Raw genomic sequence first — 20,755 nt, forward strand, 5'->3', positions numbered from 1 at the left:
TTGCAGTCTGTAAGTAGTAGCGAGGGAGTTTGAAGGCATGTGTTCTCTTGTAAACAATAACTAACACAAACATGGTTTCTGGCCTAATGGGTGTGACAGACATCAGAGAGAAAGGGAGAGAAAGTTGATCTGTCCTCTGAGCTCATTGTCTCTGATTGAATGTGCAACACACATCCACGTGGCATGTCGCCTGTTTGCAATTTTGATCTTCTTGGTTTTTCTCCCACAGTATAATCAGTGATTGATATTTTCTGTCTTTGTAGACTTGCCCAGTCATTTCCCAAGCCCATTGACTCCAAGCCCCTGCTGTCTCAGAGAGAAACTCCTCCATCAGGAACCCTGCAGCAACGTGGGGATCGGCGTCCACTTAGTGAGCCTTTTGACTGGGTTGACGCACCTCACTACGACAACACGGGTTTCGATGCAGAGGAGTCTTCTCTGGATCCTCCTTCATCTACCACCAGTCAGGGAAACCCTCCGCTGGGCTCTAAGCCTCGCAGCTCATCAACACACGGCCGCCGCCCCCTCCTTAGGCAAGACCGAATTGTAGGGGTCCCATTGGAATTGGACACCCAGACGCTCCCCTTCCACGGCAACCAACGACCAAACCAGGACAATGACTCGCAATCCTCCGGACATCCTTCCCAGAATCCCTGGCAGAATTGGACCAGGACCCCGAGCCCCCTGGAGGACAGAACCGCTTTTCCTTCCAAGCTGGACCTTACACCTACTTCCAGCCCCAATCCTGATCGCAAGGACATGGATCCAAGGTAAGTGACTGACGGTCATTTACAATTGAAATACATAATTTTATTGGGAAAGCTTAATAATTCCAAGAGTTTGCAGGTCTCAAATCCTGTTTACAGTGCAGTCTTTGGGTTTTTTTTAGTAAATAAACATATCAGAGCTGTTATAACTAAAGCCGTTGATTTGAAAGTTTTACAGCTGTGACTGTTTTTATTTGCACATCAATAAAATAACAAATCAGCTTACTTATCGAATTTCCCAGAGGAACCCACCCGAGGGATTAATAAAGTTCTATCTTATCTTATCTTATCTTATCTTATCTTATCTTATCTTATCTTATCTTATCTTATCTTATCTTACTTACTTAACTTAGTTTTGTTGCAATGCAAAAACACCAAAGTGTCACTAAATTGAGATTGTGAAAGCATTTCAGTTTTCATTTCTTAGTTTTATGTTACTATAAAATGTATTTCTGGGGACAGTGCAAGGTCATTTTGATATGCCAAAGAAAGTTAAAAAAAAACGTTAATTTCTAATAATTGTGAGCTGTAGCCTTAGTCTCAAATTTTGGTGCAGCTGCGTCACAAGAAACTGACCGATGGTGTGGAAGTAATTTGCATTAGTCAAAAAATTCAGTTTCTACTATTGTAACACTCCTCTAATCCAGCTTGTTTCTGTGCTTCATAATTGAAAAACACTTATCCCTATCATCAACTCATAATCCTTGATTATTTCTTCCCCCAAGGCTTCAGCAAAGCACAGTGCCTTTGCCCGGCAGCTGGACATATCACGACAATGAGGGGGAGCAAAACAGGAAGGATCAGCTCAGTGTAGGCGGGGTCAACAAGGTGACCGTGGTGATGAGTAAAAGCTCAGATCGCCTGTCCCCCATGATGAAGGAGACGAGATCCAAGTTTAAGAAGTCACAGAGCATAGACGAGATTGACATTGGCTCCTACAAGGTCTACAGGTAGATATTGTTCTGATTCTTCTTAAAGAAAGCTCAAGCTCGATTGCAGCTACTGAAGTTGATTTCTAATGATGCCACGTTCCTCTGCAGCATTCCCATGGACAGCTATAGTTCATCCATTGAGCAGCAAACTAGTTTGGACCGTCCAGAGCTCCCCGGTTCTATGGAGCAGACCAACATGTCACGGTCACAGTCTGCCCCCATGTTAGATGAGGAGATGGGATACCCCGGACACGGATCTGGCGACCAAAACCAGAGACAGAACCAAAAACCTGCCATCCCACAAAAGGCTTACCACTTTGACCACAACTACAACCCGCAGGTTCGATGGAGTTGTGAACCATTGGTAGCGCTCATATATTACGTTTTTAGACATACACAATAAAACTAAAATAATCTGATTGAAACCAAACAATACAAAGTTAAACAAACAATTCTGTTCTTACCAATCAGGTGACCATGGATCGCCGGGTCCCTCCCCCTTTCCCAAACACACCAGATTATGTCAACCACTCATCGAAGGCTTTGGAGTACCTCAACCAACCAGGGAAGACACTACCCAAAGAGCTAGTGAGCCCTCGGTATCGTGCATATCCACCCTTGGAGATGTTTTCTTTCCCCCAGTCGCCAATCAACCAAGATGGTCCGCCCAGCCAGCAGCAGCAGCCAATCCCAAGTCAGCGCTCCAGACCAGGATTTCTAAGAAGAGCGGACTCACTGGTGAGCTCTACGGAGCTCGCCTTGTTCAGACGGGTTCATGAAGCTCAGCAGGAGGCGCTCCAAGAGTCTCAGTACAGACAACAGGTAAGCACAACAAAACAAGTAATGCTCATATTCCATAAATGGATGTGATTTTCCCTTTCATGTACTTTATTGAAATGTAAAGTAAATCATAGAAATGTGTTTCTTTCAAACACTATTTATTCCCTAAGACCCAAAATTAGTTTTTGTTAAGGCTCTACTTGAAAGTCATCCCCATCCCCATGCATTTATTTGAGGCCAGGATGAAAGCTCATACTTTTGTTTTTTTTAAACTCCCACTCACTTCCCATCTGTGACCCTCAGGTGGATCCCCCTCTTTATGGCCGGGCTGTCTACTCCACTCCCATGGAGCACTCCGCGATGAGTAATATGGCCGACAACCAGAGTCAGATGCTGCACAACAAGAGAAACGGTCGTTATGACGACGACTACCCCACTTACCAGGAGCAGAAGAAGCCCATGATTGGTTATCCAACCAAGAGCCTGACTCAGCGGCGTCCCCTGTCTGCCAGAAGTTACAGCACCGAGACCTACGGAGCATCTCAGGTACACTGTTTGTCTGTGTGTTTATGTTTCTACTTAACTGAGCCCTTTAAAAAGAGGCAGTATTAAAGTGAAAGAGTCATGTTACAGTTATAACATAATGGCTCTAACTAACAGTTATTTTCCTTACAGGCAAATTTGCCAGTTTCTTTTTGTTCACTTAAGTATCACTTGCCTTCTTTAAAGATGCCTTAAAACAATAACAGGGGCAGATCACCATTTTCAAAATCCCATCCTGACATTTTCAAATATCTTGTTTTGTGTGGTCAGCAGTCAAAAGCCACAGTGATTCAGTTACAACACAGAAACACAGCAGAATAATCTGCCCTGCTTTTAATATGCCTGCTTTTATGTCGTCTCTTTGAGGATGCAGAATTATAGCTTTGTTTCACTTCCATTTTCTTATAGGTACTCTGGTTCAGGTTTTTGTAGTAGCGAACTAAGAGGCATATCACTGGTGTCCTTTGCCTCAGTCATATCTCTGAAGGCGATCCCTCGTCCATAAATAATCCCTTCAGGCTATTCTGGATTTCCCTCAAGTTAGACTTTCCCAAATTAGTCACAGTGAAGTGTCCAGCAGCATACTGATTAGATGTGCAGATCACTTCATCTGGCACCTTTCAACAAGAAGAAGCTGGGCATGGGAATGAACGTAAGGGCTTACATAGAGCGCTTGTGGCCGCTGTCTTTTTCCTGCCATCATTAGCCAACACTCAAAACTGAAGGTTGGAAAACACACCAGCTGTTACACAAAGAGCCTCACCTTTAGGCAGCTGGTGTAATGTTTGCATCGCTGTTGTGTTATCTTCGTTCACATGTGCCATGTGACCCAATCACATTGATCGCTATTAGTAATATTTCCAGCTTTGCTAAACAGCAGCAGTATCACTCAGTTGATCAGACCACCTATTGATCCAGACTGAAATATAACAGCTGCCGGTTGGATCACCTTTCAAAGTAATTCCGTCTGTCCATCGATCCACTTATCCACTCACACATGTACACACACATACACCCAAAGACACCTTTAAAGCAGATAGCGATTAGTCTCAGAAGTACTGTGTTTTTAGTGATAATTTCTTATGGGTCATACTGGGACTGGAAGCTGTCCCAGCTGTAATTGGATGAGGGGCAGGGCACACCTTGGATAGGTTGCCAGTCCATCGCAAATCGATGCTAAACTAAGAAAGCAAACAGTGAGACTATTATACATTAAATGTTTTGCATTGAGTTTTGAGTCCTTCCTGCTTTTTAGTACACGTAAAGTAACAATTGACACAAAAACCTATCTGTACACACTCACAGAACTAGTAACATGCTGTAGGGTTGATACTGATTTAAACAACTGACCAACACTGTCTTTCCTTTTGTGATTGCAAGTGGTTGGCAGAATAAAACAGCAGTTTAAGTGTTCTAGTCCTTCTGAGGAACATCCAGTGGTACTAGTCTGTTGTTTATTTAAGTCCTTAAACCACTTTGTGGGAGTGAAACAAGCTGTAAGCATCATAAATAGCATTACATATGTCATTTAATACCTAAAAAACACTAATTTGTTGCCACTTGATAAACTGACACTTGGTCTCCGTCTTGCATTTAGCTTTTTATCCACAAAATGTTCCAATATGAACACTTGTTAATTATGAACCTTGTACATTTTTATGTTTAAATATTAACTCCCTTGTGTTCAGGCACGTCCGGTGTCTGCCCGTCCCACCATGGCCGCCCTGCTAGAGAAGATGCCACCTGACTACACCCTGGCAACCTGCCCCGAGAAGCCACCCGATGACACCATCAAAGTAAGACCTGTTGTACCCCAGAAACCTGAAGACATCACCTCCAAGATGCCTGCCGACTGGAGGCAACAGCTACTCAGGCACATAGAGGCGAAACGACTGGACAGGGTATGTCAGTGCAGTGCACACACACGTAAGAGAGAAACACGCGTACACATAGAAAGCATTCGGAAGCCCTCCCTGTGTGTATTTGTGCAAGTCTGTGTTGTAAGGTTAACGAGATTCATGTCTGGCTTCATGTGTTTCCACTTCACACCGTCACTCTGTCAGCCTGACCGACCACAAACTCACTACGACAGACAGCGCAGTAAATTCTGTATTGTGATAAATATTTTGATCTTTTGTCGTGTCCTCAAATCGTCTTTCTTTTTGTGAACAAATAAAAGTCAGCAGGATCGTCTCCATATTAGGATTTTAATGGCGCTGAAAAAAAACTGTATTTTCACCTTTTTGTTTGTTTTGCACAATCACATGTTAAGGATCGTGCAATAGTATCACTGCAAAGGAGTAACATTTAGGAAAATACTTTCGTGACAGCTCAGTTATACTTTAGATTGATAAATAAAAAGCTACAGACTTGAAGTGCAGCTTAAACTGTCTAAAGGCAAAGTAATCCAATCAAATTCTCACATTTTGAGCACTGAGGATGGATTGAGCTGTTGAATGGTGTTTTCTGGATTTCTATCTTTCTTTGGCCTCCAGTTTTATACTTACCTGCAAACATGAGAGTGCTATCAGTCCTTTCATCTAACTCCCAGCAAGAAAGCGAATGAGCCTATTTTTGAAAATGTCAAACTAATTACTGAGAAGCAGTACCTCAGCAGACAGGACAATCAGACATGCTAGGGAGGAGGTCTGGAGCGTGCAGTTATGAAAAAAAGATAAAAACCTGCAGAATCTAAACAATATGATCCACCAAACCCATCACACGGTGCCTGATGCATCATCAAAAATGAAGTCTTTTGGTTATAGGTTTGGTTTAATTGTTTGTCAGATATGTTACGCGACAGCTAATCTAAAAGCCTTACATACAAATGTTGGAATGAACTGATCCACCTGTTGTTGCCTGTATGACGCACTGTTCTGTGTGTATTGACCGATCACTAGCTAACATTTCTCTGTGCTTTCAGCAGCTCTGCACTCTTGTTGTTGTTGCTGTTGTTGTATCTGTTATTATCAGTGTTATTGTTGTTTGTTTGTTTGTGGAGCTCACAGTGTGTTGTCGCCATGCTACAGCCCGCTGTGTTGGCTCCGCCCCTTCCTCCTCCTCCCCCCCTCCCCACATTCACCCATGTCGTGTGATGTTGTCTTCTCCAATCAGAGTGGTGTCCTAAAGCACAACACGCTCACGCTGGGCATGCTCTGTCAGGGCGGGGGTCACGGCCAGGGGCGCAGCAGCACTTTGAACTTTAACCTTTACAATAACACTAAGCATGAGCCCTCTGCTGGCCGCTGGCTGCCACTACCTCCACCTCCGTCTGCTAACGCTGTGAGTATCCCTCCAAGAACAATGTTACTGATGCTTACAGTATATGATTAAAGACAACTTCAGCTACTCCCTCTTTACATTCTCGCCGCTAATACAAACTATTATTTAAACAAAACAATGACCATGCAATCTATTTTAGTCACTGTTATATGTTCCCTGTCTACAACCCAACAATAAGAATTGGAGAAAGCCATTAAAATCCCGTGGGTTTTTTTGTTTTTTTTCTCAGCATGACTTGAAATCATTCAGTGCCCAGTGTGGCAGCCTGGTGGTGGCTTGTTTTAAAGGATTTAAAACTTGAAATATGTCACTTACCATAACAACAAACAGAAACTTGTTTTTTCTTTCTTGCAGCAGTCACAGTCTGTCTGTCAAATTTTGTCTGACACATGTTAGGCATTCCTCATTTACAGCGTTTTCAATCATCTTAGGCCAGCTTAGCTGTTACCAGCTTTTAATATCGCTGTCATTTCTCCACGAAGTGGCACTAAACTCTGGAAAACAAACAGATTACTACTCAGGTTATTTTTCCAGGGATAAACCAATATATTGTTTCAATATCACATCAGCCTTATGAAGCTGACATCTTCTGAATGTAGTGCCCATTGATTTTCTGATAATCATTAATTATCGGTTTTGGACTGGTTTAGAGGCCCAGAGGAAGGGCAGAATGACTTTAACCCTCTAAGGTCTGACTCATGAGTGCTAGGTGATAGCCTAGCACTCATGAGTCTATATTTACTCTATATTTTGGAGACAGATAGAATTGACTCTTTTTAAAAAAATTAAAAAAAAAAGGGGGGGGGGGGGGGGGCTATAGTTAGGGTTGGAGCCATCGCTGATGATGTCTTAGAAGGTGAAAACAAGTACTTTTTTTAAAGACACATTCTTTGTTTCTTTGCAACAGCAAAAAAACCCCAATATAAACTATAAACATCAGTATCTGAAATGGCAATAGACCAAATTGCTATTTCAAACTTTTTAAAGTTTCAGTCGCTATTTCTGTGAATATCTCAGTGGTTTGATGTGGGCACGGCTCATTTAGGCTTCAGTCACACAGGCCTGGGGACCAGATGGTGACAATCTAGCAACCACCAGTTGGTCACTAAGAAAAACTGTGTATTCTGCAGTCACTTCTCGAGTATTTGTAGGAGGTTGCTGCCAGTCACTGGTTGAAATAGGTTGCAGGTTGCCATCGTTTGCCAGCAGTTTATATGGAAGATGGTGATTTGTCTGCAAAAGTAGTACAACTGGGGAAAAGTGCTACACAAAATGGAAATGGAGTCTAAGTAAAATTAACGCCTGTTGAAATGTGTTACTTTTATTTTGAAGGGCATTTTACTTAGACTCCATTGGCATTTTGTGTTACAATTTTTCAAGGTTTTTTCTGAAAAACTCCTCTCATTTAAGCGGGTTTTTAGGGGGGCTTTTGGTTTGGGAAAAAGGGGGAATCATAAAAACAATCTGTTCACGTTGAGCACGATATCACAGGTTTTATCACCGCCTAACATGACTTCATCTCGAAGGAGAAAAATCTGTTCCAGCTCTGTTCATTCTTCCAACTGAATCTCAGATGAGCTGTCTGAAACTCCAGGAGATAATAGGAAGACATGACTGGGGTAGCTAGAGTTTAATGTTCATTGTCAGTAATGACCACTTTGTCTCTTTCAGACCCCGTCTCAGCAGGGTGGCGTGCTGGACAATGACCAGGAGGGGGTGTCAGGAAGCAACCAGTGGGCTCCCTATTCACTAGGCAGGAGGGACGTCCCACCTGACAACCTGTTAAAAAAGGTGAGACCTGTTCACATCTCAGTGAAGCATCTCATCTCTGTTTTTATGCTGAGCATCTTCTCAGTGATAAAGATAACTATTTGTGCAATTACTCTTAATCACACGTTACATGTATTCCCGCTCTCCTTCCACAGAGCGCCCATTCCCATAACCCTTCCCATCAATCACACAACACCATGATCGTCACTTCCTCTTCCTCCTCCTCGGCCACTACACCTCATCGTGTGGTGGGTCAGCAGGGCTACGATGGGATGATGAACAAAGGAGGCCAATACAATCAAGGGATGCAGCTGTCAGTGGTTCCGTCTGGGGGGCCGGGACAGTACCAAGGCAACATGTCCCAGGGTATTGGCAATAAAATCATTTTATTTCTATTTATAAATGTTCACAAGGAGACTTTTTTAAGCAAGAATGTAGAAATCTTGATTAGCAGCAGTAATCCATGGGCCTCACATTAACAGCATGTACACATATCTATTTTAGAAGCTTTGTTTTAGAGTTAGATGCTACCAGCCTGTTTTTCTCCATACAGCCCCTGGACAGGCCTACCCCAGCGGTGGTCTGCCTATGGCCCTGTCCCAATCCGGAAACCAACCCCAGTACAACCCCCATACCTCTCACACCTCCCATCAGCCCGCTACCAATCCTCAGTACCATGTCAACCAGGGCATGGGCCATAGCAACCAGGTCGTTATGACCACCCACACCAACCCACGGCCTCAGAGCGCTCGCTGCCTGTTGCAGACTAAAGGCCAGAAGAGCACGGATGGTTTTCAGGAGCAGGTATCTGTCTGTCTGTCTGTTCATGTGTCTGCCTGCACCAACCACACCAAAAGCAATATTGGAGGTCTTTTCAAAAATGGGCTCTTCTAATATTACTATATACAGTATTACTTATACTACTATTACGTATGCAGTATAGGGGAAGGGATATTTCCGTAGCAGTAAATGTGAATGCTTTGATGGAATAAATATGCTCCTGCATGTAGGGTTACCTCTCAGTAACTAATTTCAGCTTTGTTTAGCTCTATCTTTACTGGAAAAATAGTTCCCCTCAATCTCCATGATCCGCTGTTTGGTAACTAACCCGCAAACTAATCTCTCATAGAGCGATTAGTGCTTGTTTACATCAGTTTCATTAATAGGAGGACACGGAGGGTTCAGATTAGATGCTCAGTTTCGCAAGGAGAATTTATTGATACCAGATATAACCATAGTTACCGGAGTTACATTTTCACAGTAGCACTCACTCTGTTAATAAAAAGAAAGCTAGACTTTGCCCCTGTGGCATCACACAGTGGTTTTTTGGAGTTCTGTGTTGAAGCTTGACGATTACGGCGCCATCCTTCGCCACCTTTCTTTGGATGAAACCAAAAGGGTGGAACACTAACTTATCAGCTAACACTAGTTAGTGTTCTCTCACAGACTAGCTAGGTTTATTCAAAGATTTGATGTGTATATCATACAAATACCTACTAGTGGCTGCTAGTTTGTGCTAATTACAATTAAAAACAAGATGCTGAAATATTAATTTACAGATTTACAGACTTGGATGGGCTGACCAGAACCAAAAACCAAGTCTAGATGTGTAGCTTTTGACAGGCTGTAAACATGTTTTTTTTTTTCTGATATAAACTAGGCCAACATTGGAATCCATGGGGAATTTACTCACTTTTGGAGCCAGCCTCAACTGGCCATTTGGGAAATTGCAATTTTCCCGCCCGTACAAGATTAACTTTTAAACTGCAGACCTTGCTTTGCTCTTGGATTAGACCAATACAAGGCAGCAGTCAACTAAAGGGGGAAATCTTGAGATATCTCATGCTTCTAAATGCAATTTTAGCCACTTGACTGCAACAGCCTGGGCTGAAACATTTTAAAAAGTGACAGAGATGGGATTAAATTAGATTAGACATTTCAAAGCATGAGATTAGAGTGCCAGTTGAGGTGGGAACCTGAAGATCTAAACAAAAAGCAAAGATCTCAGTGCCTCAGCTGTTGCTCCATAAAAGACCTCCAATACAGCATAGGTGCCAAAACATATTGCCCGTCACACACGAGCGCACTTCCACATGTTGTCTGGTCACTGTCTGTCTGTGCGGTGATTTTTCACAACTTTGTATTTCACTTTCAGTTGTTGTCTTGTCTTTTCTTTTCTTTTCTTCCTGTATCTCTCCCTCCTCTCTCTGTAGCTGTGCGTGAGAATAGAGAAGAACCCTGGTCTCGGTTTCAGTATCTCTGGTGGCATCAGTGGCCAGGGGAACCCCTTCAAACCCTCCGACATGGTACGACCTGACCCGGCCTGCCAGCCAATCGCAGCCTCCCCGGTTTTACCTCAGAGTTGCCATGGAAACTGCTGCTTGTTACTGCAGTGTTTTCTTTCTCTGTCTGTTTGTCTGTCTGTGGGGCAACCGCTTAACGTGGTTAGCTGTGGGTGTGTTTGAGTGCATAATGTTACATGTAGGGCTGTGCTATTAATTTGGTAAAGAAACACTAAGGTGTGATTGGGGGTGTTTCCAAAACTAAATCTGAGCATTGTTAGACTCACTAGTGATTATGATACTTGAGTCTGACATACTTTAATTTTAGGGTTGTTTTGATGTGATCTAAATACCTGCACAGCATCCAGGGCAAAGCTCCTTGTTTGGTTGGTCAGCAAACTTTAAACAGCTATGTCCACATGCATGCAAATATAAGATAAGCCAAACTCTCTTATCATTCCTACTTCTGAGTCTGACAGTGTCTGTCAGTGTATGCCAGGACAGAGAGCCTGTTGGGGTTGCAGCTCCCCAAGGCCTGCTGCACATGGCAGTCTGTCCTAGAAACACACTGCTGCAGTCAGTCTAAAGGAGCGATGCTGCTCGTGGTGCTCTGACTGCTATTTTGGGAAAGCTGCTCAGTTCTGGGACACCGTGGGTGATTTCAGATGTTCACCACTTTGATCTAAGGACAGGGTTATATGACAGATTTTGACTGACTGTTATTCTGAGCAACAGAGGAGACGACTGCCCTATAAATAGAAAGCACACAGAAAGAGTGCTTTCCATTGCACCCTTGCAACAAACGGGGAAGTTTCTTCCGAGTCGGGAGTAGACTGATTATGTGGAAACTGTCAGTTCATCATTTTAGTTTTTGAAGCAGACAACTGGTGAAACAGTTGCTGACTCGTGCAGTTATTTTAATACTCCCTCCTCTGCTTGTATCCATAGGTCTTGCACTAGCTGCAGTTTGTACATTATTAATGCCGCGTTACACGGGCAGAAAATGGAGTCAGTGCAGATGAACATTTTGTCAGAGGAATACGAGATAAGGTTACGTTATCTATCCAGTTAGTGTGGAGCAGTGGGCATTGTGGAACACTTGGTGACGTTTCACTTTAGAACCGAACGCTTGCTTTTACCATACATACTGTGGCGTCCGGCGAATGGCGAAAGTGGACGTGTCAGTCAGTCACTGCTCATCTGCTGGATATTCGCAGTGATTCCCACTGAGTCGTCAGCATGTATGGTTCAAAGGAAATGTTCTAAAGTGAAATATTGATTTAGATGTCCCCTGTGTCATGTTATATAGACTGTATGTCTGCTTTATCTAACTAACCCACAGGGTCACATGGAGGGAGCAGATGGAGGATATTTGTCTGCTGTCAAAGTTACAGTGCCGGGATACAACCGCAACTGTTACAAGCATCCTCCTCTGAATCCTTGTTCTCGCTGTTGTTTCATTCACACGTGAGAGGCATCAAGCGGAAGCCATTAACGGGTGCTTTGGAGTTTTATCAGCGGTAGTCACCTCGGGCGTCAATTTGTCACCAAATTCAACTCAAACTAGAAGCAGATGCCTTTGATTATTCTTTGAATCTCTTTTCTGGCCTATTCGTGAGAGTGTATCTGTTTGTCGTCTGATGTGTTTGCAGCTATTTTTGGTTAAAGCCAGTGTTAGCTTTCAGATGAACTCGAGGTGAAAGAGTTAACAAGGGCTGTATGTTTGAAAACAGCTTGACTACTAAATTATACATCTGTGGTTTTGGCTCCCCAGAGCCTACTACAGCTGTGGCTATTCCACAGGGCTGTGGCTCCCCCTGGTGGACAGCTTGTTATTTGCACTCATGCTTTGATGGGTCTGGGACATGCCCACATGTCCAGGTGAATCACAGATGGTACAGTAGGAAATTGGTATCAAAACCACCAAATATAACACAACTATACAAAATAATTAAATCTATATTTGCTTTTAACTCTTTACCTAACAGAAAAAAATACCTTCTTTAAAAATGTAGCTTTATCTGTCTCTGTTTTTTGCAGAGAAACAGAATAATCTCCAGGCTAGATCTCCAAATAATTGAAAGTTTACAAAATATACCTCTTTAAGTACCGCTCTCATGTACCTGATGATAAATTTTTTCCTCTTTCAAAAATCTATCAGAAGTCATCAACAGGTGTCTAAAAAGAAGCAATGATGATAATAGCCTCGATGTTGGACTTACAGGACTCACTGAGGCCCTCTAAGCCACTGGGCCAGTTTTACGTCTGCCTAATTAGGACTCGGCAAGCAGAGACAGGGAATTAGTTCATGTATCGACCGGATTGGGATCTGGGCTTTGATCTTTGAGCTTCTCAGGGTCGGTTTAAGAACAGAAGACTGAAGGTTTTAAGGATCAGAACACGGATTTTATTATGTTTTCTTTTTGTTAAATCTGGGTCAGGAACATTTGAAAATCCAATTTTCTGTCCCTTCTGTTGTTAGATGTACTGTTGTTGCGCACTGAGCTGCTGAGATACAAACACATGTTACATGTTTAAAGGAAAAGTCTAAAATCCCCGTGTGAAACATTACTAATATTGTTCCCGATTGTGTAGAAGTTTTTTTTGGAGATGGAAGGATTTTGCAAGATGCTGCAGCTCTGTGTGCAACTGCTCTGTTGTGTGTAAATGTTTAATTGGTGTGACTAATGCTACACAGTTTTAGCCCCTACTAAACTTTTTTGTAAAGTACAGTGAGCTTCATATTAGATCAGAAAGGCCACGCTGTCGTACCCGTTCGAGGTGCCGACGCCGTAAAGAATGGACACAAATAACGGCGTCGTACACAGCATTTTGCAGGCAAAATGAAACCAGTTTGTATCCTGGTGAAGAAATTATTTTATCTGTATATGCATGCATGAGGCTCACTGTATACTAAATGTCACTGTTTTCACGTGGAGTCACTGAACTAACCCTTCCCCTGTGGAATTGTTTAACATGCAATATATGTGTTTGTTCTTGCATTCTCTCTCACAGACTGTAGTATGTAGGTGCTGCTGCACTCTCACTACTACACGTCCTATTTGTCACCTCTCTATGGCAAATATATCCGTGTGTTCAACACAACCTGTTGAACCGTGTTGAGTCGATACAGGTGCATTGTCCTACACTTTCTGTGTCCAAAAACATCTTTCAGCTCTCGGTGAAAAGATGTTGGTGTTTTTACAATCTCTGCCTTGGGTTATTGAGGGAAAATATGGGGGATGAATTTTTCTTCTGCCCTGCCCGCGACCTACTTCCTTCCCATAGTGAGAAACCCATCCCACGTCTACTCTTCTTCCCATAATCTTTAAATATTTACTGTATATATTTATATATTTATATATATGCCAAGTCTATATTGTTAAAAAGAGCTGCTAAATTTTTTTTGTCTCTTCGGGAGGGCTTTATCACCCAGTGTTTGTAAATTTTAAGAGAGCCGCTAATCTGAAGGAAACACAAGCACCTTACAACATAACAGTTTCAGTGTCAAAATATGTATGCAGTATTTGCATGCCTCTCCAAATTGTGAACAAAGAGAATGCTTTGATGAACTGGCCATATATTTAAAAGTGATTTATTTATTTATTTATTTATTGGGAGGGTTGGATATTGAGTTGAGAATGAGAAGGCAAAGATTCTAAACCATCGTGTCCCTGTGTTGTCCTAACGGTGTATCATTTTGACTTATAGGGTATCTTTGTTACTAGGGTACAGCATGACGGGCCTGCCGTCTCCGCCCTGCAGCCCGGAGACAAGATACTGCAGGTAACACCCGCTCACTCGCCATCACATAGACATCACAAACATCCACATCTTGTCCCTTCCATTCCCAGCCCCACCCTTTTTTCTTATTAAACTGTGAGGTGAAAAGCAAGGGTGTAGTCATCCTACTGAATCTTTATGTTAACTGTAGATTGTGTGTGTGTGTGTGTGTGTGTGTGTGTGTGTGTGTGTGTGTGTGTGTGTGTGTGTGTGTGTAAGGCTTTCCTGCTAAATATTCTACCTGTATGTGTGTGTGTGCGTGCGTGCCACCTCAAAATATCAAGCACCACCCCCCACATACACCCGTGCGCCTTTGAGTCAAAGATCACAGTCAGATTTAAGTAGCTTTTAGCAATGTGTCATTTGTTATTCATTGCTGTAATGACAATGGGAAAAGCTGAAATTGCAGTAAAAGTTACAAATGGAGCACATGTAATCTCATAAAAACAGCTGAACTGACTTCTAATCTACTCGGATAAACAAAACTGACAGGCACCTGAACCTGTCACTGGAGATCATCCTAAAGCAAATTACAAAGAGCATTTAAATCCCATAAAATGTAAAACAGTTGAACTGGACATCTTATACACAGGATAAAGGTAGGGTAATTGCAGATATACAGGTTCGCCATTGTAGTTTTTCAAGCGTGGGAAATAAATAAAATGGCACAGGAGATTTTTACAAATGGAAAAAAAAACCCTCTTTTTGCTTTAAATAGCTATTAGTTGGTATTTCCTACAAAGGTGCAGTGTTAGTTTTGTTCACTTGTGAAATGCCATCAGAGCACAGAATGTTGGGAGGAGGGTATTGAATCACACAAATGTGATCTACTAAGACGTACAGCTTAGTTTTCTGCAAATTGCACTGAATTTAGCACCAAAAGGAAGCATGTCAATTTTGGACCCTGTGTGGCTGTGATAGTTGCTGTTAGAAGTGTTAATTTGTTTAATGGGAAGAGGAGAGGTTATCAGAACAAGTGTGTAATTTGCGTAGGCGCACGGTTTAAAGCTTTGACTTTGTCCTGCAGCTCTTCACTGAGTCCTCACCGTGAATGTTTAATATTTCTGGTCCTCACTGAAACTGGTGTTTTAATGAAACAGAGCAGAATTGAAATGAGCCAAACTTAATGTGTAGGGAGAATCCCAGTATGAGGGGTATGCACACTTTTTAAAGGCTGTGAAGTTAGTTTTTCCAGTGAACACTGTTTCTTTTGTTAGTCCCATTTCTACAGAGAGGTTGATATACAATTAAAGTGTGTTGGGTGTCTGCTCTTCCAGCAGTTTGACTGCAATGAACTATTTTTTCTTTTTTTTTACTGATCTGTGGTTTTACATCCATTACCAACCAAATTTAAAGGGCTGTCAAAATACAGCTTCTGGAGCTCAAACAGATCTGAAGTGTGTTAGATTAATGTCTCAGTGCAACCTTGCAGTAAAAAGCACCTTGAGGCAACCGTTGTTGTGGTTTGTTGCTATATAAATAAAATTTAATTCAATTGAGTATCTTCAGCCTCACACAGAAAAAGAAGTAATGCGCACATTTGCGAATGCGATAAACAGCGACTTCATTAACACGCGGATGGGTCAGGATCTGATGATAAATAATCTTTGTGCTCTACTACACATTGTAAAGGTCAGCTTCCTGCATGTTCGCTGGATGAATTCTGCTTTACATTATGTGGTCTGCAACCCAGACGACCCAGAGAATGCCCGTCCTTATAGTTTCCTCCCGTATAATTTTAATTTTAATCCTTACATAACGCCCAGTGAAGCAGTGAAAACTCACTGTTTGACCACAGTTATTTACTGAACTCCAGAAGCAGGATGTCAGAAAAAGCCTGAATATCAGGTACAATATAAGTGGCTTGTGATGATTTCTAATTAAGTCAATAAACGTCCATGTTTTAGGACTAGCGACCACTTGAATAAACAATTTCAATGATCAGTAGAAATCCATGGGTTACGTCTTCACATTATTAGAAAGCTGTTCTTAATATAAAATAGCTTCAGCCGAGGCCTTAGATTTGAAAGTAGCTGAACACTGCAGCTAGGTTATTTTTTTAAAATTTATTTTTACCCATGAACACAATCTAACATGGTTTCATTTGAAGTAAATATGAGTAAAACGATGTAAGTACGCAAGTACAAGTTATTTGGATTGATGTGCCTCGCAGCAATGTTTTCCCCATCAGCCAAATAATAATTGAACATCCGCCTCCCATGTAAAGCAGTCCAATTGAATCAATAAACAGTAAACAGCAACAGTAGAAATCGCACTCTCGCACCACGCTACACGCATTTTATTGAGATGGATTGAGGTCAAAATAAGACGTCAGTGCTTTACGGTAATAGCTCAGCCTCCCTCACCCCCCATGTGCCATTCCTTTCATGTTTCCCTCTCTCCTCCCCCTTCATCTTCTTTCCACAGACTTACAGTGTAGCTGGATGAATTCATGTGAAAGCCCTTTTTTGTCTTTACCCCTTCTCTCTCTCTCTCTCTCTCTCTCTCTCTCTCTCTCTCTCTCTCTACAGCATGACTGTGTAGCTCCTCCTCTTCTCTCTCTTTTTCCCAACAGTGATGTGTTACTGAGATAATGATGGCAGTGACCCTCCATCCTTCCACAAAACACTCACACATAGACATGTGTATGGGAAACTTAAACGAGCCGCAGCACATATACCTCTATACACACGTGCACCCACACACATGCTGTTGACTGTGCTGCGTGTTTGCCTTGCAGGCTAATGGACATAGTTTTTTACACATGGAGCACGAGACAGCCGTCTCTCTGCTGAAGAGTTTCCCGCGGACGGTGGACTTGATGGTTCTGAGAGACAGCAGCACGCGCTAAAATAGTTTTTAAAAACAAACAAAACAAATACAGCAACGCTTCTCTGCTCTGCTCATCGCCATCCCACGCCATCCCACCTGCCCTCCTCTGGAGGTTTATGGAACTGAAAATTGAGCCACATTTCCCCCCCTTTTTTTGTTGTTTTTTTAAAACATTTTTAAGGGAACAGTCAGACATTTATTTGCCTATTGCTGGACCAAAGGCAAATACCAGTGCCAAATGTACCATAGGAAACATATCGGCTCTTCTGTCTACCGGCGGTCAGCGATCTGATCTGATCGACGGCTGGACGGACCGCAAGAGGACTATACACTTTAAAGTTCCTACAGGGCTGCTGCAGTTTGGATTTTGTGGTTGGTTTGTGATTTAAGCTGCCATCTGAGCGGTCAGTCTGAGTAGTTTTTGTCGGTTAGTTAGATTTTGGGATATTTTTCTTTCTTTTCTCCACTGCCGTCCATTGTGAATTTAAAGTATTTTGTTTGGTGTAGCACATGGTTCGCTTTCCTTGTTCTTCACAGCTTTATTGTTTCTTTCGCATCTTCCGTCTTTTTCCCCACTTTTCAGTCCTTTTTCTATCACCGTCTTTGATTTTCATACTCCTCCGATATATTTTTTGTTCTGTTCTGCAGGTTATTGCCTCCACTGTACAGAAATTGAAACTTAAGACTCTGCCTTGTGTACATACATAGAGATTCAGCTTGTTAGAACTCTCCTTGGGGCCTGAGCAGACAGCTCTTAAAAGTTTATGATTCTTATGATTATTGTTGATAAACTATATTCTCAATTCCCTCCTGTGGAAATACAGGGGTCGTTTCTTCAAATGGTTTTCTAAAGAGTATATCACCGTTTTATCTGTATAGAAAACACTTTTCATAGTTCATCACTGCTACTTGTTTTTTTTTTTCTTTTCTCTTAAAAAAAGCTGTTGCTTGCACAGCTGTGCTGAAAGGAGCTAAAGCAATATTTCTGAGGCTCGGCCCATTGAGCTTTTCAGCAGAGCCTTACTTGTCCTGCAGTGCCATCTATTGAGCAAGTCATGCTAATGTTTACACACACTGCCATGCACATAAACTAACAGGCAAATACACACATAAAATTACACATATCTATTCTCTGCAATGTTGCATAATGCATCCCTCATTTTAGAATATCATTTCCATTATAAAACTGGTCCATTAATATTAACGGTGCCATCTTTTTAAAGTCCTGTCTTATGTTGTGCAGTGATGTCACATCCCTTTTGATGTGTTTATAAAGTCACAGCATGCTTTTACATCACTGGACACTGACAGATAGCCATTTTCTGTTGGCTTCTGGACGTCTCTACTCTCTAGAAGACTCTAGACGTATTAAAGCACTAAGTGCTGCTTGTTGATCTGTGCCATATGCAGCCTCCTCGGCTGTATTTACAACAATATCAGAGCTTTACCTCTTTGTGGCCCAGCACACACTAAAATCAAAAACGTGGCTTCAATGAGCCGGTAAGCTGTTCTATAGTCGTTGACCCGGCTTCAGCATCTCCTCTGCTGAAGTCTCCTGACCTTCGGCCTTCCTGTGGAAAGCAGTGTGAGACACTAATGCCCCTACAAGCATCTGCAAGGTTTCATTTTAGGAGGATAAATCAGATATCGTCTCTTTTTTTGACAATCGGGGAAACATCTGATTTGTGTCACATGTGCTTTCGGTTACACATGAATTGTAAAAGGTGGTGCTGATTGATACTCGGCATACACGGAAGGCTTGCTGAATTTGCTGGTAAATGCTCAAACTATTTAAAAGAGCAGGGAAAATGAAAGTTACGGTGGACCTGATGGGTCAACAGTACTGCAATTTAAGAAAACATCTGCAAACAGAAAAATGCTACAAAAGGTCACGAAAGAAAAAATCTTGGAAGAACACAATGGAAGTGTATTAGGGGAGATAATAATGTGACAGAACCAAAACATGCGAAGGGTTGCACCGACACACGCTTAAACGAAGTGGAGGATTCTTGTGAGGGGAAAACAAATGCAAGGTACTGTGTGTTTAAATCGCATAATAACATAAATATATGTTTGCTATTAGCCGATCACTGTTAGCTTCTCACGTCGGCAGCTGTTCCGTCATGCTATTGTGTCCCCAAAACACTTCCGTTGTGTTTTGTGAGGGTTTTTTTGTTTTTTTGTTTGATTTTTAGCTTTTGCAGCCTTATTCCATTTGCCAAAGTTTCCTAAAATTGCAGTGCATTTGACCTCTCAGGGCCACCGTAGCAATAGACTCTATGTAAAAAAGCAAAAAGAGGGAAAAAAACAAAACACCAAAACAGAGATTGAAAGCCTTTGCTCTGTAGTCTGACTTTTATAGTCACGCTTGAGAAGATATACTGACTAAAATACAGAGTCTCTTTTTGTCTTTATGTAAATGCACCATGGGTCTTGAAGGCATTTCATGGCAGTGAGTTTTGTTCTGTTCTGCATAACATCTGATGTTTCATCCGGAGCGAACCATCCTTCACTGTCCTTTTGATTTCACTTGACAGGTACCCTTTTTGTGCCAACTCTCCAAATACGATTTCCATCACTTTGTCAATAGGAGACACAACACGGCACAGTTTAATCATGTGGTTAGGAGATTTAACCACAGGTACCTACCCCGACCCTATTCAGAGTTTGAAATATCAAAGATATTGTGATGAGAACAGAGTAAAAGGTTTGATAATATAATTATTTTTTACTACATGTTTCAGGTAATTCTTTCTAAATATATTGATATACCTTAGCTTTGCTCAAAAATTGTGATATTTTATAATGACACTTATAACAAAGTTATGGATGGAAGTACGCACAGTATGACTTGGAGACCTACACATGTACTATCCAAAACTGTATAAAATGTATTTCTACTGTAATTGTGAATTTGTGTTATACAAATATATATTATATATATGTATATGACTATTTAAAAAAAATTCAGTCATTTTCTATGTGTTTAAACTGCTAAAAGAGCTGAACAAATGAGGGCGGTGTCACTGTACATAGCTGTGAATGAAATCCAATTTAAAAATGACTCATATTGATTGTGAATGTACTCATGCTTTCTGCAGTACCTACACCTACCCAACTTGAATGCTGCTTCTTCTGTTGTGTGACAAAAAGTACTTTGACCTCCGAAGAGAGAAACGCTGTCGAGTTTATAAGTTGGACAAATTTTAGTGACGATTTAACAGAAACTATTTATTTCTTTATTTATTTGCACATGCAAGTTGAAATCCTTCCAGTTTTAAGTTTGAGTATTAATGCGGAGAAATGTAATTGCCGAAGTATATATAATATATATCATGTGTTTAGAATGCATTTTGCAGACGCTATCTGTACATACTATTTAAGATACAGTTTTTACAAAAAATAATATATGTATAAAATTGAAAAAATGCTGTGCAGCGATTATACTGGAGCCATTTTGGGCTTTGGGACGTACCATTTTTTCAGTATATAAGAAGTGTTTTGAATAATGTACTAAAGTCTCTATTGTACAAATAATAAAAATGTCACTATTGGTAATATGGGCTTCTCCTGGTGCACTGAGCTGTTTTTAGGAGGGTGGAGGAATAAAACAACACTTTTCTTTCCATATTTATGCGTAAGGAAAAGGGGAGGCAGGAGAAAGGAGTGAGGAAAAAAATGAGTTCAAATGCAGATGCGGGAAATGCAGGGGCCAGAATAAGGAATGAAAGTAATGCTGCAGTGAAAGAAGCTGAACAGAACAGAGAAGATGGTGAAAGGTGAA

At 41.6% G+C, this 20,755-nt stretch overlaps 1 protein-coding gene across 1 annotated transcript in view; it reads left to right on the forward strand.

Moving 5' to 3' along the window:
* lrrc7 (leucine rich repeat containing 7) overlaps positions 1 to 16,990 on the forward strand; it is a 71,241-nt gene extending 54,251 nt beyond the window's left edge. Inside the window, exons 21-33 of the mRNA XM_085376619.1 lie at positions 264 to 770; positions 1,493 to 1,717; positions 1,808 to 2,039; positions 2,171 to 2,521; positions 2,783 to 3,025; positions 4,711 to 4,923; positions 6,137 to 6,304; positions 7,976 to 8,095; positions 8,230 to 8,440; positions 8,628 to 8,878; positions 10,288 to 10,380; positions 14,068 to 14,142; positions 16,880 to 16,990. Of these exons, the coding sequence (XP_085232745.1) occupies positions 264 to 770; positions 1,493 to 1,717; positions 1,808 to 2,039; positions 2,171 to 2,521; positions 2,783 to 3,025; positions 4,711 to 4,923; positions 6,137 to 6,304; positions 7,976 to 8,095; positions 8,230 to 8,440; positions 8,628 to 8,878; positions 10,288 to 10,380; positions 14,068 to 14,142; positions 16,880 to 16,990 (2,800 nt within the window). The remainder of the gene's footprint in view (positions 1 to 263; positions 771 to 1,492; positions 1,718 to 1,807; positions 2,040 to 2,170; positions 2,522 to 2,782; positions 3,026 to 4,710; positions 4,924 to 6,136; positions 6,305 to 7,975; positions 8,096 to 8,229; positions 8,441 to 8,627; positions 8,879 to 10,287; positions 10,381 to 14,067; positions 14,143 to 16,879) is intronic.
* Positions 16,991 to 20,755: the final 3,765 nt, after the last annotated feature.

The sequence above is a fragment of the Diplotaxodon limnothrissa genome, linkage group LG17 (genome assembly GCF_057381915.1).
Source record: "Diplotaxodon limnothrissa isolate DT_005_m linkage group LG17, D_limnothrissa_male_GT1.1, whole genome shotgun sequence".
Taxonomy (NCBI): Eukaryota; Metazoa; Chordata; class Actinopteri; order Cichliformes; family Cichlidae; genus Diplotaxodon; species Diplotaxodon limnothrissa.